The sequence below is a fragment of the Sphaerodactylus townsendi genome, linkage group LG09, assembly GCF_021028975.2.
Source record: "Sphaerodactylus townsendi isolate TG3544 linkage group LG09, MPM_Stown_v2.3, whole genome shotgun sequence".
NCBI classification, from domain to species: Eukaryota; Metazoa; Chordata; class Lepidosauria; order Squamata; family Sphaerodactylidae; genus Sphaerodactylus; species Sphaerodactylus townsendi.
In genome coordinates this window covers 25,264,988-25,285,798 of record NC_059433.1, presented here as the reverse complement: position 1 = coordinate 25,285,798, position 20,811 = coordinate 25,264,988, and the positions used below count along the sequence as shown (strand labels likewise).

The following is a 20,811-nucleotide window of genomic DNA, read 5'->3' as shown; positions in this document are numbered from 1 at the left end:
TTGGCACCAAATGTTTCACCCGCATCTATAACTGACCTCCGAAGACACTAGTCATAGATGCGGGTGAAATGTTAGGAGCAAAAACTACCAGACCAGGGCCACATAGCCTGGAAAATCCACACCAGCTATGTTAAAAGCAAGTGGGCTGTTTTAGGAATAATATTTTAAGCTGTTGAATATTGTTTTATATTACGGTTACACTTCTAGCAGGACCTTTCCTTGCTTGGTTTGGATAAATTCTGTGATTGTTTTTATGATTTGTAGTGTATTTTTTTTACCTTATGAGATGCCCCAAACAAGCCTCTGAAGAGATGGCAAATGAATTCTCTGAATAAATAAATAAATATGGGGAGTTCCTAAATTACAGTAAGCCTTCCCTTCACATGCCAGATCAGTGAATTGCTTTGCATAACAGGAGAGCAGTCGAAACAGAGGTTTATTCTGACCTAATGTTCTTCCTTTAACTATTTATTTTATGTATTTATTGTTTAGTTTTCTATACCACCCTATCCCCAGAGAACTACATTTCCAAGGGCAAAGATGCCAGCTTCCTTACACAAAAAGATACAGCAGCATCCCTCCAGTGAAACTATTTTCGGAACCCAGTCACCCACATTTCCAATTTATGATTGCTAATTTTGCAAGGTAATTGTTAGCTCAGCCACCTGTACAATTACTTCACACTGCAATTTTGTGCAAATCTGGACCGTTGCTTGTATGGCTCCTGTGATGGAAATGTTAACACCATTACAGAGATGGAAGACAGCATATTAGCAGGGTGGGCGTTGAACGCTGGCAGCAGCACCTGTCTGAAAAAAGGGAAAATTCTTTCCTCTTGCACAGGTCTGTATTAAACCTCTTCACTACTGCCACCTTCAGCTTATTCTATTAAAGGGGAAAGTAGCCCCGCGTGCAAGCACAGGGTCATGGCCTATGGGGGTAAATGTCACATCATCCTATTAAGAGATCATAAAAACAGCAAAGGAAATAGGGAAGGGAACTGTAAGCCTCTTAGAGGATTTCCATATGACATGTTCTTTTTACGTTATGTTACACTGGAGTTGGTTTGTGACTGAACAGAAGAATATCTGCTGTGCATGGAGGTGGTCCCATGTTCAATGCCTAGTACCTCCAGATAAAAGAAACAGGAAACCTGAGACCTTGGAGAGTTGCTGCCCAGCAGAGCAGATTGTACTGACCTAAACAGACTAGGGGTTGGGCTCAGTCAGCATGGGGGAGTGGTTAAGAGTAGGGAAGAACCAGTTTGATCTGGAGAACCAGTTTGTGTCCCCTCCTCCACATGAGTAGCAGGCCCTTATCTGGTGAACTGGATTTGTTTCCCCACTCTTCCACACGAAGCCTGCTGCGTGACCTTGGGCTAGACACAGTTCTCTCAGAACTCTCCCGGCCCTACCTACCTCACAAGGTGTGGGGAGAGGAAGCGATTTGTAAGCTGCTTTGAAACTCCTTCCAGGAGAGAAAAGCAGGGAATAAATCCAAATTCTTCTCTTCTTCCATATAAGGAATGCTTTAAGGAATGTAAGATTTATTTGTTTATGTCATTTACAGCCTACCTTTCTCCCTGGGACTCAAGGAGGGTCACACACAGAGGTGGGATCCAGCAGGTTCTCACAGGTTCCCAAGAGTAGGTTACTAATTATTTGTGTGTGCCGAGAGGGGGTTACTAATTGGTGATTTTGTCACGTGATTTTTGCCTTAGTTACGCCTCTCCTCTCAGCAGTAGCACGCAGAACTTGAAGCAGTCTAGCAGGAGGTGCACCCGCGTGCGTGGCAGCCTACACCTGCGTGCATTCGTTTCCCGCCCAAGGACTGGCGCAGCAGCTGCGTCCTTGCTACAGCCCTGCCCAGGAATGCCCTGCCCCTGGAATGCCCAGCCACGCCCCCGTCGTGCCCCACCCAGCCCCATTGGCGCTACACCACAGTTTGAATCCCACCACAATGGGAACCTGTTACTAACATTTTTGGATCCCACCACTGGTCACACAGCTTGAGCCAGTCAAAGCAACACAAATGGGGCATCCGTAAACAATGGAATGAGTCTGAATTGCAGAAATCTGAAAACAGCTGAAACCAAAACTGTGTTCTATGAGGGACTATTAGGGACCTTGTAACTATACAGGAAGCCGTTGAACTCAACTATGGACCACAACAGTGTGAGGCTCTGTTTAGACTCAACAATGACAAACTCAGAATGAGAGCAGTGTTCTGCCATCCCACGTCACTATAAATCTCAAAGAAAGACACCCAAAGATTTTTAAAACTGTTGCGTGTGAGAATATACAGTAACAAAAACGGCCTGTAGGCTTATGAAGAGGGTAACACTTTTGTTCGCATTAAATATAAATCAAATATTCTTGTCACCCATTTCATGCTGGCTAGGTGTTTTTTGTTGAGCATGCTTCAGTTTCTATGACTGAGGAAAGCACAGAATGTATTCACAGCAACTGTGACAGTTTACTGAAATTCACAAAGGCAAGTTTGAACGGATGCTCCTAACTGTTGAAAACGGGAATGGGTAGAAAGAACCTGAGGTCAGCAGAGATTCAAAGCATCCAGACTGGATTACTGTTTGGAAAGGATGTTACGGTTAGGTTAATAAATGGGAAAGATGTTCTGTTCTCTATTTTGTTATGTGCACCAAAGGCTATGGCCCCTTCCGCACACGCAAAATAATGCGTTTTCAAACCACTTTCACAACTGTTTGCAAGTGGATTTTGCTATTCCGCACAGCTTCAAAGAGCACTGAAAGCAGTTTGAAAGTGCATTATTCTGCATGTGTGGAATGAGCCTAAGATACGAATAGCATCTTAGCTACTCCAATTTGGCCACTTTAAAAAGTTCGCATAATTTAGCTAGAGGAAAGAAGAACAGATGAGGAAAGACTTGACCTAGGACCAAGCCCCATAGCTTCCCACTTTGTATTTTCTCCCATTCTGACACCAATGCATTATCAATCAATACATTTAAAACCAACTCCATGCATGCTTAGTAATAAATCCTCCTGACCCGCATTGCTTTGGCTTGCTCAAGTGGGCATCATTTCTGTTAGAGGAGATTGGAACGGTTGAGTAGGCTTTGTTGTTTTTGACAAGTAACTGATTTTGTTGCTTCCTTCAGAATGATAATTTTGTTTAAATACTGCCCAGGGAGCTCAGAGGAGAGCACATGATCGCTTCCTACTCTTTTTTTTATCCTCACAAGAACCTTGCAAGGTCTGAAAGAGAAAAACTGACTCAGGGCCACCCAATGAACTTCTTAGCTGAGGAGAATTTGGTTTAAACCAGACACTCTAATCAAGTGATTGTCCATATAGTGCCCTTCAGCTGCACTATGTCAGCAACCCATTCAGAAATGTGGTAGCTATCTCATCATAGCAAGATGTTTGGCTTGCAACCTCCCAACGTTTTATGATTGGTTCTAGTGCCCCAAGGCAGCCATTTTGTGGCAGTGCCCACTCTCCACTCTTACCACTCAAATGTGCCTGCAAGCTCAACAACATGGTGGTCCCCTGTTCTAAACACTGCATCACACCACCTCTCTTCTTTATTTAATTTATTTATTTATTATACTTGTATACCGCCCTCCCCCGGAGGGCTCAGGGCGGTGAACAACAGAACATATAAATAGAGCACAAAATAAAATCAATAAATATCAGAGTTAATTAAATAAATCATTAGATAAATGGCTCTATACATATTAAAACCAAACCCCATTAAAATGCAGCGTACTAATACCAAAGTACAACAGATGGCGCCTACTAACAAATCCCTTAAGAGAGAGGGGGACGGCAGGATCCACAGATGTTATAAAGGGGGGGAGCATCAGCGGCCGGCCTCCCCAAAGGCCCGGTGGAACAGCTCAGTTTTGCAGGCCCTGCGGAACTCATTAAGATCCTGCAGGGCCTGCACAGCTGGAGGTAGAGCGTTCCACCAGGCAGGGGCCAGGGCTGTAAAGACTCTGGCCTGGGTGGAGGCCAGCCGCATCATTGAGGGGCCAGGGATCACCAGCTAGAATATTTAGAATATTTAGAATATTTTTGCAAGTAGTTTTGGCAAAGTTGTGAAGTTTCTTGGGGCAGCTGTACACATTGCCTCCCTCCCACCCCCATAGAGCCCAGTAAAATTGTACATTGTGAATGCAAGCAAGACATCCATCACAAAGACACCCTCATTAGGGACCTGAGACTGGCTCAGGTGACCTGTCAGCGACACCCTTGCTAACAAACACGGGACTGCTGTTGTGTAATGTCTAAAACTGTCAATAAAAAACACACTAATGAATGTTAATATACGAGCCACAACAACACCATGGTATGTCTCAGTCAGAGCTGCTGAGCAGAAACCCAGCTGCTGCTACAACATTCCTCCTTCAGAGTATTACAGACACAGAAGTACAAGCCAGCTCATCAATATCATACTTCACAGAGTATTTTCTGGACCTGGAAAAAGAAGTCTGAGATTAAGAATTATCTGGCTGAACTTGAGGATCCCGAAATCCGGAGAGTTTCTTCACAGGAATATTTTCAGATTATGAAATTGTATTCATGGAAGGAAGAACACTGGGTAAGCAGAGAACTGTCGGGTTCCAAAGACCTGCTTTAGAGATGCCAAAGGGCTAAAATAGGCTCAGTGGGATTTTTTTGAAATCTCCATGTCACTTCAGCAGGCATTTTGAAACTTATTTTTCCCTCACACACAAAAAGATTGCCATGTGCTAGCATTCAAGAAACATAAGCGCAAAGCCTCAGGCAAGGGGAACCAGTTGCTCAGCACTTTGGATCCCGGCCAACCCTTATTTGTGGTTCAACAGAGACTGAAGATGCGACCCAATATTTGTGGTTATTATCTATTTTTATGCAATATGCTTAGAAATGATTTCATGGCACTGGTTTAATGAGGTTGTGGACGCGTCCCATGAGATTTCTATTTCAGTTTTTGTTGGGTATTTCTGATATATTTGTAACCCATAAATTGCTAGATTTGCTAAAAGGGCAAATGCATTTTGCACGTCTGTGTTGGAGAATCAAGTCATTAACTGCCAAAGGGGAGAGAATCAAGTATTAATATTTTGCATCGTGGCTTGCAAATCCATTTTTAACTTGGAAAGCTAAATACGTTTAATCGGTTCAGAGCGGTTGCCATGTTTTCAGCTTATTATGCCAAATTGTATCAACCTTGTGATGATCTTTTAGATTATACAATTAATTACGCTCTGAGTGTTTGACTGCAAAATTGTTATAACTGATTCACGCAACATTTTTCGTGCCTGTTTAAGCAGTCTACCCTTCTCTGGGTATGCAGCCATAGGAATACACATGAATACAGGGGCGTACTGCCCAGGGGGACATATGGGATCAAATGTCCCCGGGGTGCAACCATTTAGTCACATGGTGGGTAGAAAATCACCCCCACACTCCTCCTCCTTCCCTCTGGGTCCATACACTGCCTTCAAGACCTAGTGCAAAAAAGTTGTTTGGTCATGATGGAGGAGCGTGACCACCCATACGGGGGGCGGGGGGGGGGGGCACGGAAAACTCAGATTTTGCACCGGGCTACATTTTCCCTAGATACGTCTCAGCATGAATACACATGAAACTGAATCAGACTATCTATCTAAGGTAGCATTGCCTACTCAGACTGGCAGCAACTCTCCAGTGTCTCAGGCAGAGGACTTTCACATCACCCACTGCCTTATCCTTTTAACAGGAGATTAAACCTGGGACCTCCAGGATACCACACTCCCCCACCCCCAAATACAGGCAAAAAGGAGTGACAGATATGGTCATTTCTGTGGGGCTGCTGAGTGTCCTACCTGCCTCTCCCTTGTTTCTTGATAACCAGGATGATGTGTGAGCACACGTATGTAACCGAGTGGGGTAACCAACCAATGTTCTAGAATGGGATTTCTCAAACTTTTCAGGAATCTCCCCCAACCTTAGTGAACTCAGTTCCATTGCCTTTCATTTCTACATTGTCTTCTGCCACTCCAAATTTAGGGCAGGATAGAACAGAAATAATTTTTTTTCACCGCTTCGCACACAACCCAGTCTATTTGGCTCCTAGCACTCTGTTAAAAATGCAGAGGGTTTTTTTGGTTGAAATGTGCAATAGGTCTCTGGACTTCAAAAGGCTGCAGTCAAGGGCAGAAGAAAGCATCTGAGCCCAGGAAGTAAGGATCTTTTTCTCTCTGCACCATCTTCCTGATGTAAATCACATCCCTGCATCTCTTCCCACAGATGCGATCTGTCATGTAGAGGAGAATATATAAGTGTCCAGCATCTGTATGCTTTAGGGTTGCAAATACTGGTTGCACATACTGTGTGTGAGTGTGCATGAGTGCCTTGGGAGGGAAGAGTTTGAGGAAAGGAGGGAGTGTGGCAGGGATATGTCATCATAGAATTTACCCTTCCCCCGTCACAAAGCTGCCCTCTGCTCCCAAGGAATTGATCCCTGTAATGTGGGCATCAGCTTTGACTATGGAACTCCAGGTCCAACCTGGAAGCTGGTAACCGTAGTCCACACTTCCCTTTGCAGGAAAATAATAGCTCTAGGCAGGGATAATTTGCATCAGGAAAATGGTGAACAAAAGGGTTAAAGTTCTCTTCCCTCCACACTCTCTGAAAATTGATTGTAAGGCTCCCAACTGACATTAAAAAACAAACAAACCTAGAGGAGAACATCAAAAAGAGACCGCAAGCACAAAAGCCTGCATCAATTCTATTTCCTTTTCAGAATCGATTTGAGACAAGATAATATAGGTCCTGGACAGACAAGTCTAACTGGTTTTTCAATAATATGACACAAGAAACACACGCAATAAAGCACATACAAGATTAACTAGCAATTAGGAGTTTGTTTGTTTGCATCATATACCAAAATATATTCAATAACAAATCACAGCATATGCTGCTTCTTTTTTTTGCTGGATAAGTATAGCTAGAATATTTGTTTGAAGGCAATACTCACGCAGTACGTACAGCGAAAGGATTATTCCAGCCAGGCAAAACCCTTCAAAAAACCTGAGAGTGCTGAACATTGTCACATTCACGGAGAGGGCCACAGATAGTCCAAATATCAAAATGAATAGGACAGAGAAGAGGAGCACTGGCCGGCGACCAACCCTAGAGACAGAAAAAGGGATGAAAACCAAATCAGTTTTATTCCATACTCAGTGGGAGAGTGCCATGTGCATTGTTATTTTTTAAAGTTTTGGTTAACAAAAACAAAACACAGCCTTCAACAATAAACACTGTTTCTTGTCTTCTTACTGTGCTTGCCACCAGTACCACCCCCATGCTGGGATCATGCTCAAACACTCCCCCTGTCGCATTCTGGGAGATATGGGGTGAAAGTCACAGGTTAGCAATGAGGCACAGTGGACTGGCCCTTTTAATAATAATTTTTAAAATTCTCTTGGCCAGCAAAGTCTCTGCACCAGCCTTTCCCCTACAAATAACATTCACGGGGGCCTCATCTGGAACCAACCCTCCTTTCACTCCTTTAATGCGAGAAAGGAATTTTCATGAATACTTTGGTTGCCTCCTTTCCCCATTCTGGATCTTCACAAAGCACAGAGACTGGATGACCTCAGGATTTCTTCTGAGGCTCAGGGTCTGCCCCTCTTTATATGAGCAAGAAGTCTAGCGTCACCTTAACAATTAACAACATTCCAGTAGGAGAACAAGGCCAGGATTCAGTCCTGCTTTGCATGGTCTCGTATAGCCATTTGAGTTGAACTCCCAAGAACACCATTTGCTCCTTCTCTTGATGGAGTTCAAGAATATACACAGTTTCCCTTGGGCTCAAGTTGTTTTGGATACTGACACTGTCTTTCGAGAGAAGGGAAGATTTAAAGTAGTTGCTAAATCACTTCCAGTTTGACTGGGAAGTGCCTCAGCAAGCGTATGCTGTACTCAGAGGCTGCTGAAACTCTTGGGGTGGATCATCAATGAGTTGCTGCCGCCACCAGCAACAGCTGTGGAATGTTTGTTTTTCTGTAGGAGGATATGGGTAGCTACACCTGCAGCGAGTGCAAGTTGGTTACTTTGTTAGAAGAAAAGGTATAGCACTTTGAAACACAACTATCTGCTCTTCAGCACATTAAGAAGGAGTCTTTCTTGGACAGAATGGAGCAGACGGTACTGGGTGGGGAACACACCGGCAACATCTCTGAGGAGGATGACAGCTCTCATACAGAGGAGGTGGGCAACTGGAGAAATGTAACCCATAGTAGCAGAAGGACCAGGGAGCATTCTGTGAATTTGAAACTACAGAATCGTTTTGAGGTTAAGGAACAGGCACAGGAGGAATGGACTCAGTTCTTGGAGAATGCACAAGTGACAGAGGGTTCAACCTATGAAATGTTACCTGAAAAATGCCAGAGGAGACGTGTGGTGGTGGTGGGGGACTCCCTGCTAAGGGGGACAAAAGCAGCAATTTGCAGGTCTGACAAGATGCATCAAGAGACGTGCTGTCTCCCTGGGGCAAAAAATCTATGACGTCACAGGGAGGCTGAGAAGACTTGTCAAGCCCATTAACAGTTAACCCTTCCTTTTAATTCACATTGGAAGAAATGACACTGCTAGACGTAGCTTTTGGGACATCAGAAATTTTTTTGAGGTTCTTGAAAGGAAGCTGAAGGAACTGGATGCACAGGTTGTCATTTCATCTCTGCTTCCAGTTGAAGAACAAGGGCCCAGGTGGGAGAGAAGAACTGCGGAGGTGAATAACTGGCTTCACAGGTGTTGCCACCAGGAACGTTTTGGCTTCTTGGACCATGGGAGTTTCTTAAAAGTGAGATCTTGATGGCAAAATTTCAAACAGTTCCAATGAGGAGAAAAAAAAGGGAGGTGTCTAAAGAAACCAGGATGGATGTCTAAAGAACTCTCAAGTGAGCTAAGATATAAAAGGAACATGTACAAGAAATGGAAAGGGGGGGGATTACTAAAGAGAAATTCAAACAAATAGCCAAGACATGTAGGGAGAAAGTCAGAAAAGCTAAAGCTCGCAATGAGCTCAGACTTGCGAGATATGTTAAAAACAATAAAAAGGGCTTTTTTGGTTATGTTCGTAGCAAAAGGAAGAAAAAGGATATGATAGGGTCACTGCATAAAGAAGATGGTGAAATTCTAACAGGGGACAGAGAAAAGGCAGAACTACTCAACACCTTCTTTGCCAAAAGAAAAACAGTGTGTAACCTGGGGGGAAATGGATCAGAAGCTACAGTAGGGGAAATTCAGCACAAAATAAACAAAGAACTAGTACAGGAATATCTGAATACTTTAAATGAATTCAAATCTCCAGGGCCTGATAAACAACATCCCAGGGTATTAAAAGAACTGGCAGAAGTAATGTCAGAACTGCTTGCTATAGTCTTTGAAAACTCCTGGAAAACAGGAGAAGTTCCAGAGGACTGGAGGAGAGCTAAAAGAGGACCTGAACAACTACCGCCCAGTCAGCCTGAAATCAATAGCAGGAAAGATTCTAGATAAGATCACTAAGGAGACAGTCTGTAAGCACTTGGAAGGGAATAATGTGATCACTGAAAATAAACATGGGTTTCTCAAAAACAAGTAATGCCAGACTAACCTTATCTCTTTTTTTGACAGAGTGACAAACTTGGTAGATGAAGGGAATGCTGTGGATGTAGCATACCTTGATTCTAGTAAGACCTTTGACAAGGTGCCCCTTGATATTCTTGCAAGTAAGATGGAAAGATGTAGACTAGACAAAGCAGCTGTTAGGTGGATTTGTAATTGGTTGACTGGCCAAACACAAAGAGGGTTCATTTTCATCTTGGAGAAAATGTGGAGTGCCACAGGGATCTTTCCTGGGCTCAGTACTATTCAATATTTTTATCAATGATTTGGATAATGAAATAGAGGGCATGTTAATCAACTTTGCAGATGATACCAAATTAGGAGGAGAAAGTAATACCCTGGACAGGGACAGGATTCAAAATGATCTGGACAGAATAGAGAGCTGGGCCAAAACTAACAAAACGAATTTCAACGGAGATAAATATAAGATTCTACTCTTAGGCAGAAAAAAATGAAATGCACAGTTATAGGATGGGTGACACCTGGCTTGACAACACTACATATGAAAGGGATCTGGGAGTCTTAGTAGACCACAAACTGAACATGAGTCAGCAGTGTGATATGGCAGCCAAGAAAGCCAATGCAATTCTGCTATGCATCAATAAGAGTATAGTGTCTAGATCAAGGGAAGTAATTGTACCACTCTACTCTGCATTGGTCAGACCTCACTTAGAGTACTGTGTTCAGTTCTGGGCACCACAATTTAAGAAGGATATTGACAAACTAGAATGTGTCCAGAGGAGGGCAACCCAAATGGTAAAAAAATCTGGAATCCATGCCCTATGAAGAGAGACTAAGAGAGCTGGGGATGTTTAGTCTGGAGAAGTGAAGGTTAAGTGGGGACATGATAGCTATGTTTAAATATTTGAAGGGATATCATGTCAAGAGGAAGCAAGCTTGTTTTCTGCTGTCTCAGAAACTAGGACACGGAGTAATGGATTCAAGGTGCAGGAAAAGAGGTTCCACCCAAACATTAGATAGAACTTTCTGACTGTCAGAGCTGTTTGACAGTGGAATTTGCTGCCTCGGAGAATAGTGGACTTTCCTTCTTTGGAAGATTTTAAACAGCGGCTGGATGATCATATGTCAGGAGCGCTTTGATTGTGTGTTCCTGCATTGCAGGGGGTTGGACTTGATGGCCCTTGTGGTCTCTTCCAGCTCTATGATTCCATGATTCTAAAAGACTCTGATGAACAGGGAGGGGTATCTGACAAAATCAAGTGTATCTGGGGCCATAATATGGTGAATTTGGCTGGGATAAAATAAACAATGCAGAGTTGAAACCAGATTGCTATCTTCAACTAGTCAAATGGCCACAAAACAGGCATGGGAGAAAGATACAGGCAGTAATTCCATATAGTTCTTAAATAAAACTGAGGGGGTTACCCAAGGCGGGGAAGCCCTACTTGGTCCCCCTGTAATTTGTATGGGTGTCATTGTCTGTTCTACTCTAGGGTTGTTAATCTCCCAGTTGGGGCCAAGAGATCACCCAGAATTACAGAATATCTCCAGATGACAAAGATCAGTCCAATATATTGCCAAAGGCTTTCATGGCTGGAATTAACTGGCTGCTGTTCTTTTCCAGGCTGATTGGCTGTGGCCTGGTAGTTTTACAGCCCAAGCCAGGGCCCCTGGCAGGATTTCTCAGCAACACAGGGAAGTAAAAAACAGAAAAAAGTCTCCTTTGTGCTGAAAAGCCCTCTATTGAGTCCATGAGTGCTGCCATTCTGGCAGGCAAAGGTCAGGTGGAAGCCAACTAATGTTGCCTCCATCCCTGGCCTCAACTCTGGACCATCCCCGCTATGCTGGTGGAGATGGCAGGGATGCTCTGCACACCGTCGAGCCACCATGGAGGGGTGCAATGGTTGCCCTCCAGCGATTTGCTCCTCTGCTGGGGCAAGTGAACTGGCGTAGCCCTGTGTTGCTTCCATAGGTGAATTTGCCCCTCCCTTTGGATTGGGCCATTAGATCACTTCCTTTGGAGAAAGTGGAGAGTGGACACTGTAGGAGCAGCAGTGGCGTAGGAGGTTAAGAGCTCGTATATCTAATCTGGAGGAACCGGGTTTGATTCTCCGCTCTGCCGCCTGAGCTGTGGAGGCTTATCTGGGGAATTCAGATTAGCCTGTGCACTCCCACACATGCCAGCTGGGTGACCTTGGGCTAGTCACAGCTTCTCGGAGCTCTCTCAGCCCCACCTACCTCACAGGGTGTTTGTTGTGAGGGGGGAAGGGCAAGGAGATTGTAAGCCCCTTTGAGTCTCCTACAGGAGAGAAAGGGGGGATATAAATCCAAACTACTCCTCCTCCTATAGTATTATATCCTGTGGAGAGCCCTTCTCTCCACCAACTCTGTACTCCCAGGTTCTACCCCAAAATGTCTTGGAATTCTCAATCTGGAGTTCACAACTCTAATATATTTCAAGCAATACTTGGAAACCTTGGGCCAAGCAGTTAATGAAATCGAAAGAGAAAGTTTTGATAAAGCTGACTTGACTCATTATTGCCTTGCATGCTATGGGCTTGTGAGTACATGTCAGATGAGCTGTTTCAGAACCATGTTGTCAGAATAAACCCAGACATGTTTTACCACAGAAATACATAAGAATGTAGTTATAGAGCAACAGTGCTAAAAAAAAGTAGGAATTAGACATGGGCCACATTTTAATGGGCCATCCTTGCGAATATGACCCCAAAAGACATGAGCCCACAAAAACATGCAGTGTTCCACGTGTCCAGTATTGCTTTCTGCAGACATGAGTGTCCCCAGAAAACTTCCTTTAACCACATCTCACAATGCATCTCTCTCACAATGCTGACTTTGTTCTGGGCCTATGTGCTTATCCGGTTTGCAAAATTTTCTGCCATGGAGGGAGTGGTCCGATCCAAGCTGGTGAATCAGCGTAGAACATGGAGAAGGCCTTGATAACACTTGTGTGACAGACTGGGGCCATTACTGAGATAAGATCAAAGTCCCAACATCTAATCTAGTCTCAAATGCCTGATATGCTTAATATGCCAGAATCTCAAATCTGTGACTGTCACCAAACAGCAATAAGAGGCATAGTTTGCTCCTATCGGGGATCATTTTTCCTCATCCATTCTACTTAAAATGTAAGCAATAAATATTTAGTAAACTAGAAGACTATCCCCCACCCCCACCAACAAAGTAGCTACTTTTTAACCACTGAAAAATGGGGAAGGGAGTGTCTACGTGAAGGTCAGGTGATCTTTCTGAATACAGAAAATATTGCTATTTTGCTTCTGTTATGAAGTTTGTTCTCCATGGAAGCGGATTCAGCAAAAAAGATTTTTCAGCTGTATCATCATATCATGAGGAGAACAGAAGCTCACAGAGCACACAACGTAATTTGGAGAGTTTAAAAAACATGAACGTGCAGAGCTTTGTACGGCTGAATAAAATTGGACGACAATCAGCTTGAAGGTTAAAGAAGGTTCTCAGGCACCTTCTTCAAAAACTTAGTTGCCGTGTTTTGCACAATAACAACAATCAGTGACAAGCCAACGTTGAAATATTTTGTTTTCACGTCACATGCAATGCAGTTGAACACCACAGAAGAAGGAACATCACCAGAAGGGGCAAATGTAAGAAGTACTTGTAGTTAGTAATTTAATCATAATTTTAAGACAGACCTATTTATCACCTGTAAGATATGAATGTATTGTCACTTACCAGTCAGCTATACATCCTGTGATTAGATAGCCAAAGATTAATCCTACGAGAAGGGAGAATTTTGCAATGTGGACTTTCCAGGCAGAATCACAAACAAGGTCCCACTGGAGGGGAAAAAACAGATGAAGAACAAGGTATGATCATAATGTACATAGACATTTTCAGTGGTTGAACAGAACTATGGCAGACATAGATGAACATCTTCACAGTTGTACTACATTAGCTATTGACAGATTCGGTAGCAAATGTTTGAGAATCTTGTTTGAACAGGGAGGCTCTGTTGGTCTAGCACAGGGGTAGGGAACCTGCGGCTCTCCAGATGTTCAGGAACTACAATTCCCATCAGCCCCTACCAGCATGGCCAATTGGCCATGCTGACAGAGGCTGATGGGAATTGTAGTTCCTGAACATCTGGAGAGCCGCAGGTTCCCTACCCCTGGTCTAGCAGATATATTAGCCAAGATAGCCACATCTTTTGTTAAAACCCATCTATACCATATCTTGTGATTGGAAATTCTACAAAGTCACCCTTCAGTCTAAATATACCACCCCCTTCTGTCTGTCACGGACTGACTACTGAATCAAGCCATTTGTTGATCGTGTACAGCAGGGGTGTCAAATTCACGGCCCTCCAGATGTTCATGAACTACAATTCCCATCAGTCACTCCCAATATTAGCATTGGCTAATTGGCAAGGGCTGATGGGAATTGTAGTTCATGAACATCTGGAGGGCCGCAAATTTGACACCTGTGGTGTACAGTGTACATTTTCCCCATCTCCACTGCTATGTTTAGAACAGCGGTTCTCAACCTTCCTAATGCCGCTTTAGTACAGTTCCTCATGTTGACCCCCATTTATCCATTTTACAGACGGAGAACACTGATGCAGAGAGTCTTAGGCGACCTCGTGAAAGGGTTGTTCAACCCCCAAAGGGGTCGTGACCCCCAGGTTGAGAACCACTGGTTTAGAACCTTCAGAATAGGTACTTGTCATACTAAATCACTTCCCCTGCCAAAGAATCAAATTTTCTAGCCATCGCCTTTAAGATGATTTCTTGGAAGAACTCACTTATAACAGAGTACAAAACACATACAACACATACATTTTTTTGTTTGCATTCCACTTCCAAGAAAATAAAAGCAGGAGCCTGTCCAGGTTGCTTGTAATAACACATACAGTACAGGGAAGCTGGGTTTACTCTAGGTCTTCAGAGCTGTGGGAAGTTTGCATACACTCTCTGTCACAAACTAACACAACAAAATGCATTATTTTCCCCAGCTTATTTCATAGACAACGGAATGAGTCCTGCATAAAGATTTCATTTACTAAGACTTAAAATTAGCCGCACTTTGCTTTTTGATCACTGAAGTCAACTTGAGTGCATTTTGATAAAGGCAATTTTTTTTGATGTTTTGATTTTGATAAAGGCAATATTTTTGAGTGCATTTTGATAAAGGCAATATTTCTCTACCTATTTAACTTCAACAAATCAGCTTGACTGCGTTGTTTTCCAGTAAGATCATTTACGTCAGTTCTATTAGTTTCAGAAACTGCCTGAGAATGGGCAACTCTAAACTCAGCAATAAGCAAATTGATTCATTGATCAGTGCTTTTTAAAATCCTTTTTCTTCTAAGGCTTGGGAAAATTCACGTTAGGGAAAGAGCAGGAAAGCAAACAACTCCATTCAATTGCCAGCAAAGCTATTAAGTTCTGTTGTTGGGAGGGAAGAAGATGGGGAGATGCGGGAAGCAGATACAATTCACCAGGTATTGCTCCCAAACAACTTGTATTCATTTTATCAGGACTCAGACAGGAATGAATGTACTGTTGCAGTGGCCAACTCACAGACGGTCAGTCAGACCCTGGAGTTCCTTGACAAATCCAGGTTTCATGGCCTTCTCAGGATAATCTGGGAGGGAATGATCACCAGAGAAAAATTCCGGATATCTATATTCAGATATTATGAGAAATCATAGCTCAGACTAGCCATAATTAATAGATCCAGATCATGTCTTTAAATCCTGATTGGAAAGACGCCAGCTAGTAGAATGGCCTGCATTCAAACACACAAACTACAGCAAATTCAAATGCTCTATGGTTTCATGATATGTCTGAAAGTAAACAAGTACCGGCAAAAACGTTAATTTACAAACACATGTGGTATATGTCTGTACGTGTGAGTACATACACAGTACAGATTTCTAGAACCAGAGTGGGGGTTTAAACTATGTCTGAAATGGTAAATCTGACATCCTGAGGAAAATCTTGGAATGGTTCCTTCACTTGCTCTTCCTATGTCTCATTCCCAGAATTTGGTCACAGAACTGAAATTCCTTTTTAAAAAATCCCTTCTAATATCCATCCTCCCCATATTGCTACCATCCTTAGCCAGCATATCAGCTTTGCATCAAGTACACCGATGGTTTACTCCCAAGTAAGGGAGTATAGGATTCACTGCAGCTTAAGTACATGCAACTAGACTTATTCATCCTTTGTTGAGCTCAACTCTCTTTCCCAACCCTTGCATGTTTAGCCTATTATCAATAATGGGTCCCATTTTTTCAACTTGTGCACCCTGTAAAATGACATGTTGATTAATTCAACACCATTTGTTATCAGCCGTAGTTGGCATGTCTGAGTCCCCGAATTAAAACATCTTCTCCACAGTTTCTCTCAAGCTGAAGAATGGTTTTCAACAGATCCAGCATAATAAGAAAATGGCAGAAGCTGTGCCCCATTTCCCAAACTTGCTCAACAACAACTTCAGACAACTTATGAAAAAACACAGGCAGAAAGGAGTACAAGACATGAGTGTCTGTTTGTTGGTGGCCTTAACACAAGTGGGATAAAGTTTCCCAGGGCTGGTTTAGCTGGGAGGCACGGGAGGCACGGCACCCACACTGTCTACATCACAAGGCACAGAGGCTAAACCACATTAACCCTCAGATCTTTCCACAAATCCTCTTTTCATAACAGAAGAGCTGCCTGACCCTGTCTTTCTGCATTAAGGAAGTTTGTAGACAACACAAAATTTTGACCTCTTAATACAGACAAGGAGGGTGAAGATTTGGGGACGGGAGGCAGTTGGACAGTGCAACCAGACAGAGTATGCAGTTTGGAGGTAAGGAGTGCAGGTCCAAAAGAATATTTGCGTACTTCAAACACCCTAGTTATGCAGCAATTGTAGCCTGTAAGCTGATATGAAAAGTAAAGTAGGCAATCTGAGTGTTCTGCAATCCCAGATCTTAAGCAAACATGCCCAATTATCTTCCCCTTATCAAAGACACTCTTCAATAACTAGCTCATGGCTAGTTGAACACAGAGTGTTCAAAAGTGTTTCACAGATATAAGACAATGTTCTTTAATATTATGAACTGATGTAGTCCGTGTACTACTGCTCTAGTGTGCTTGTGCATTAGGATATCTATCTATCTATCTATCTATCTATCTATCTATCTATCTATCTATCTATCTATCTATCTATCTATCTATCTATCTATCTATCTATCTATCTATCTATCTATCTATCTATCTATCTATCTATCTATCTATGTGGCAGGGGAGCATGACACCCTGGGTGGCGCCATGATGGAGGCGTTCTTGGGCAGGGGCAGATGGCGCCGAAACAGGGATGCAGGCCGTGCCCGTGCCCTGGGCGCAGTTCCTCCTTGCTCCGCCACTCCTTTGGGCTAACTGTTTCTTCAGAAAATGAATAGACAGCACCACTAAACCTTGTGGGCAGCAATTAGTCCCCTCTTACTTTGAAGTTTTCCTGCCATTTTCCTAACTACAAACCCTAACTTTCCAGCCCACCCAACAGCCACCTTTGCTGTTGCAATCTTTCTCAATACAGTGGAGAAAGGCAGGTTTGGGAAATCTCACAGGAAAGATGGGAATAAACTTGGGTGGCGCATGAAATGATCACAATGCTGTGGAAAAGTGGGAAGAAGACACCTTTCCCAACAGAATCCATACCAAAGCAAATATGCCACACAGATTGACCTAAGGGGTACCACAGTCCAGTGCAAATCTGCTGCCTGAATAAAACAAAATCAAAATAGACCAGGGCTATGTGCAAGCAGGCATAATTTACTAACGCTGTGTAAGTAGACATGATTCACACATACTTCATATTCATCAGATCAGGACGGCAGAAGGTCTCTCTGTTTTCATGTGTTTAACTCTTGGCAATAAATGTGTGATGCACAACACAGAATCAAAAGGACAATTCAGTCATCACAAAATGTTACTAAGAGGGTGTTTAATCCTATTCACAAAGAGGTTTGAGCTATTTGTTACTGGGACCAGACTACATTTTACACTCTTGAGGAGAAAAGTGCATAGCCAGTTCCATCATTCTCCTCCCTCCTCGAAAGGACCATTCTTGGATATTTTAGACATGGTTTCAGTGGTCGGATTCAGCCGGTTCGCACCACTTCGGCAGAACCGGCTGTTAAAATGGTGCTTGTAAACAACCAGTTGTTACATTATTGGAATCCCACCACCAGAACCGGTTGTTAAATTATTTGAATCCCGCCACTGAATGGTTTGCTCATTTGTTATAGTCACTAGTGAATATAAACAAGTCCAGAAGAAATCAAGTAATTTGTTCTCTCAATGTACTTGTTTATTTAGTGCAGCACAGAAATGTGCAGACTAATTTAATGAGAAAACTTGCCCCCTTGGCATTCAGTCATCCCTAATAATATTACTTGTGAGAGACCACAGCATTGCACTTGACAGAATTTCCTCCAGGTCACGGAGTCCAGAGCTTAAACTGCCCATTTAAACCAGATTTTGAGAGCCTTGCAAGAGACATGGAGTGTTGCACAGGTCTTCAAGGTTACTAGTCTCACTAGTCTGTGACATATAGCAGTGCACAGGCAATTTCCAAGTTCAAATTTTGAAGCAGAAGCAGCAGCAGCAGCAGCAGCGGTGTTTGGATTTACACCCCACCTTTCTCTCTTATAAAGAGACTCAGGATGGCTTACAAGCAGTGGTGGGATTCAAACAATTTAACAATCGGTTACAGTGGTAGGATTAAAATAATTTAACAATTGGTTGTTTACAAGCACCATTTTAACAACCGGTTCTGCCGAAATGGTATGAACCCTCTGAATTCCACCACTGCTTACAAGCTCTTTTCCCTTTCTCCCCACAACAAACACCTTGTGAGGTAGGTGGGGCTGAGAGAGTTCCGAAGAACTGTGACTAGCCCAAGGTCACCCAGCAGGAATGTAAGAGTGTGGAAATACATCTGGTTCACCAGATAAGTAGTCTCTGCCACTCAGGTGGAGGAGTGGGGAATCAAACCTGGTTCTCCAGATTAGAATCCACCTGCTCTTAACCACTGGTTATGACACTGGTTTTTGTTGGGCTGGTTTTTTTTTACACATTATATTGGGCAATGCTCTGATCTGGATCACTAGGCTAGCCTGATATTGTTAGATCTCAGAATGTAAGCAAAGACAACCCTGGTTAGTGCCTGGTCTGATACTGAATACACTATTTTAAACCAAATGGTGCTATTTTAGAGAATTTGGCCAGGAAACTAGAGTTCAATAAGGATACCCACTTCCTCTAGTGAGAGGGGAGAAAACAATGTGTTGTGCACTGAAGATTCTAGGACAGACAAACAGAGCTGAACAGCAGTTGCCACCTGAAGCCAAAGTTCAATGAGAAATATCTAAGGGAGTCAGAAGTGACTGAGGAAATGGAGGAGGGTATTATAGATGTCAATCTCCAGGCGGAACCTGGGCATCTTCTGGAATTACAGCTCAGAATACAGAGCTCAGTTCCACTGGAGAAAACTGATGTTCTCCTTTTGAGCCAGGAGGACATCTGTGGGTGATTCCCACCAACTAGTCAGGGAGGCAGGAACTCACTTTAACTTCCTGTGCCTTGGCAGTCCCCGGTTTCTTGCCTGTCTCATAGGGAGAAGCAGCAACAGTTTTACTTCTGATTTCTAGTTTCAGCCTTCCCTTTCTGAAGATTAATTTCTTTCCTCCTTCGATTCTACCTTCTTCTTTGGAGGGAAGTCTCTATGGCACTGTGCCCCACTAAGGTCCCTCCCTTGAGCAGCAGTGGCGTAGGAGGTTAAGAGCTTGTGTAGCTAATCTGGAGGAACCGGGTTTGATTCCCAGCTCTACCGCCTGAGCTGTGGAGGCTTATCTGGGCAGTTCAGATTAGCCTGTACACTCCCACACACGCCAGCTGGGTGACCTTGGGCTAGTCACAGCTTCTCGGAGCTCTCTCAGCCCCACCTACCTCACAGGGTGTTTGTTGTGAGGGAGGAAGGGCAAGGAGATTGTGATCCCCTTTGAGTCTCCTGCAGGAGAGAAAGGGGGGATATAAATCCAAACTCTTCCTCTTCTTCTCTTCTTCCCCAGGCTCTACCCCCAAATCGACAGGAATTTCCTAGCCTGAATCTGGCAATCTTACCCACCCCATCCTCTTTCAGTCTTTTTCTCATGCACACCCTCAAGGGTTGCCAGGTCCCCCCAGGTCCACCAGTGGGGGACCTGGCAGCCCTTGAGGGTGTGCATGAGAAAAAGACTGAAAGAGGAATATAAAGAAACATCAAGGCGATTTAACAAACCAGAACGCCCTAGAAGAATGGAATGCTGCAAGGACCGAGACCATTAGGATCCTCTGCATGTAGAAAAGGGCCTGGGGATCATTGAAAGATTTTTGTGTGTGAGTCAAAATGATTATGGAAACTCAAGTCCAGTAGGGCAATTAGGGCATTTTAGACTCTGGAACTGAGAATTTTATGGGACTCCCCCTTTTGATGGGAGCATATATTTCAGAAATAATCTTATTGCTGGGTTTTGCTGCCTCTTTCCACAACAAGTCCTTGAGTTGGGGCTCTGGACTTTTGCTACCAAATCCTGCTCTGACAACCTCACTGATCAAGACACACCTATCTTGAACTTTTGTGACGTCGGATGGCTGGAATGAGAAATCTTAACCTGCAAACTCTTAGAATTATGGTTTTTACACATATTTATTTATTGTACCTTATTCTCTGGTTTCCCAATACTTTTGTACACATTTGCCACACTACAGTCTAATCACCACTTTATTCAATTTTTATTCCACCTAACTGGTCTCCCGTCCTCTCTTCTTCCCCCCTCTCCGTCCCTTTCCCCCTTCCTTCTATTTGTATGAATTCAGAATTCAGAGTTCAGTTTTAATGGTATCCCTTAGTGGAATTTATAGCACTGGGGATATACTGAAGAGTTTGATTACCTATGGATATTTTAATTAATGTTGTATGCTACCCTGAACCCAATTGGGGAAGGGTGGCCTACAAAACAAACAAATAAATTCCAGATAGACCTACCTAGTACCTCTGATTCTTCTCTAAGAAGAGTTTGGATTTATACCTTGCCTTTCTCTCCTTTAAAGAGACTCAAAGTGGCTTACAAACTCTTTTCCCTTCCTCTCTCTACAACAGACACCTTGAGTGGTAAGTGGGGCTGAGAGAGTTCTGAACAA

The 20,811-nt window shown here is 43.3% G+C and overlaps 1 protein-coding gene across 2 annotated transcripts in view; it reads right to left on the bottom strand.

Annotated features, from left to right (window-relative positions):
* Positions 1-20,811, bottom strand: part of SLC22A23 (solute carrier family 22 member 23) — a 133,764-nt gene that overhangs the window by 91,314 nt on the left and 21,639 nt on the right. For both annotated transcript variants that reach the window (XM_048507827.1, XM_048507828.1), the window contains exons 2-3: positions 13,310-13,413; positions 6,987-7,141 (exon numbers count right to left, since the gene is read on the bottom strand). In XM_048507827.1, coding sequence (XP_048363784.1) covers positions 6,987-7,141; positions 13,310-13,413 — 259 coding nt within the window. The remainder of the gene's footprint in view (positions 1-6,986; positions 7,142-13,309; positions 13,414-20,811) is intronic.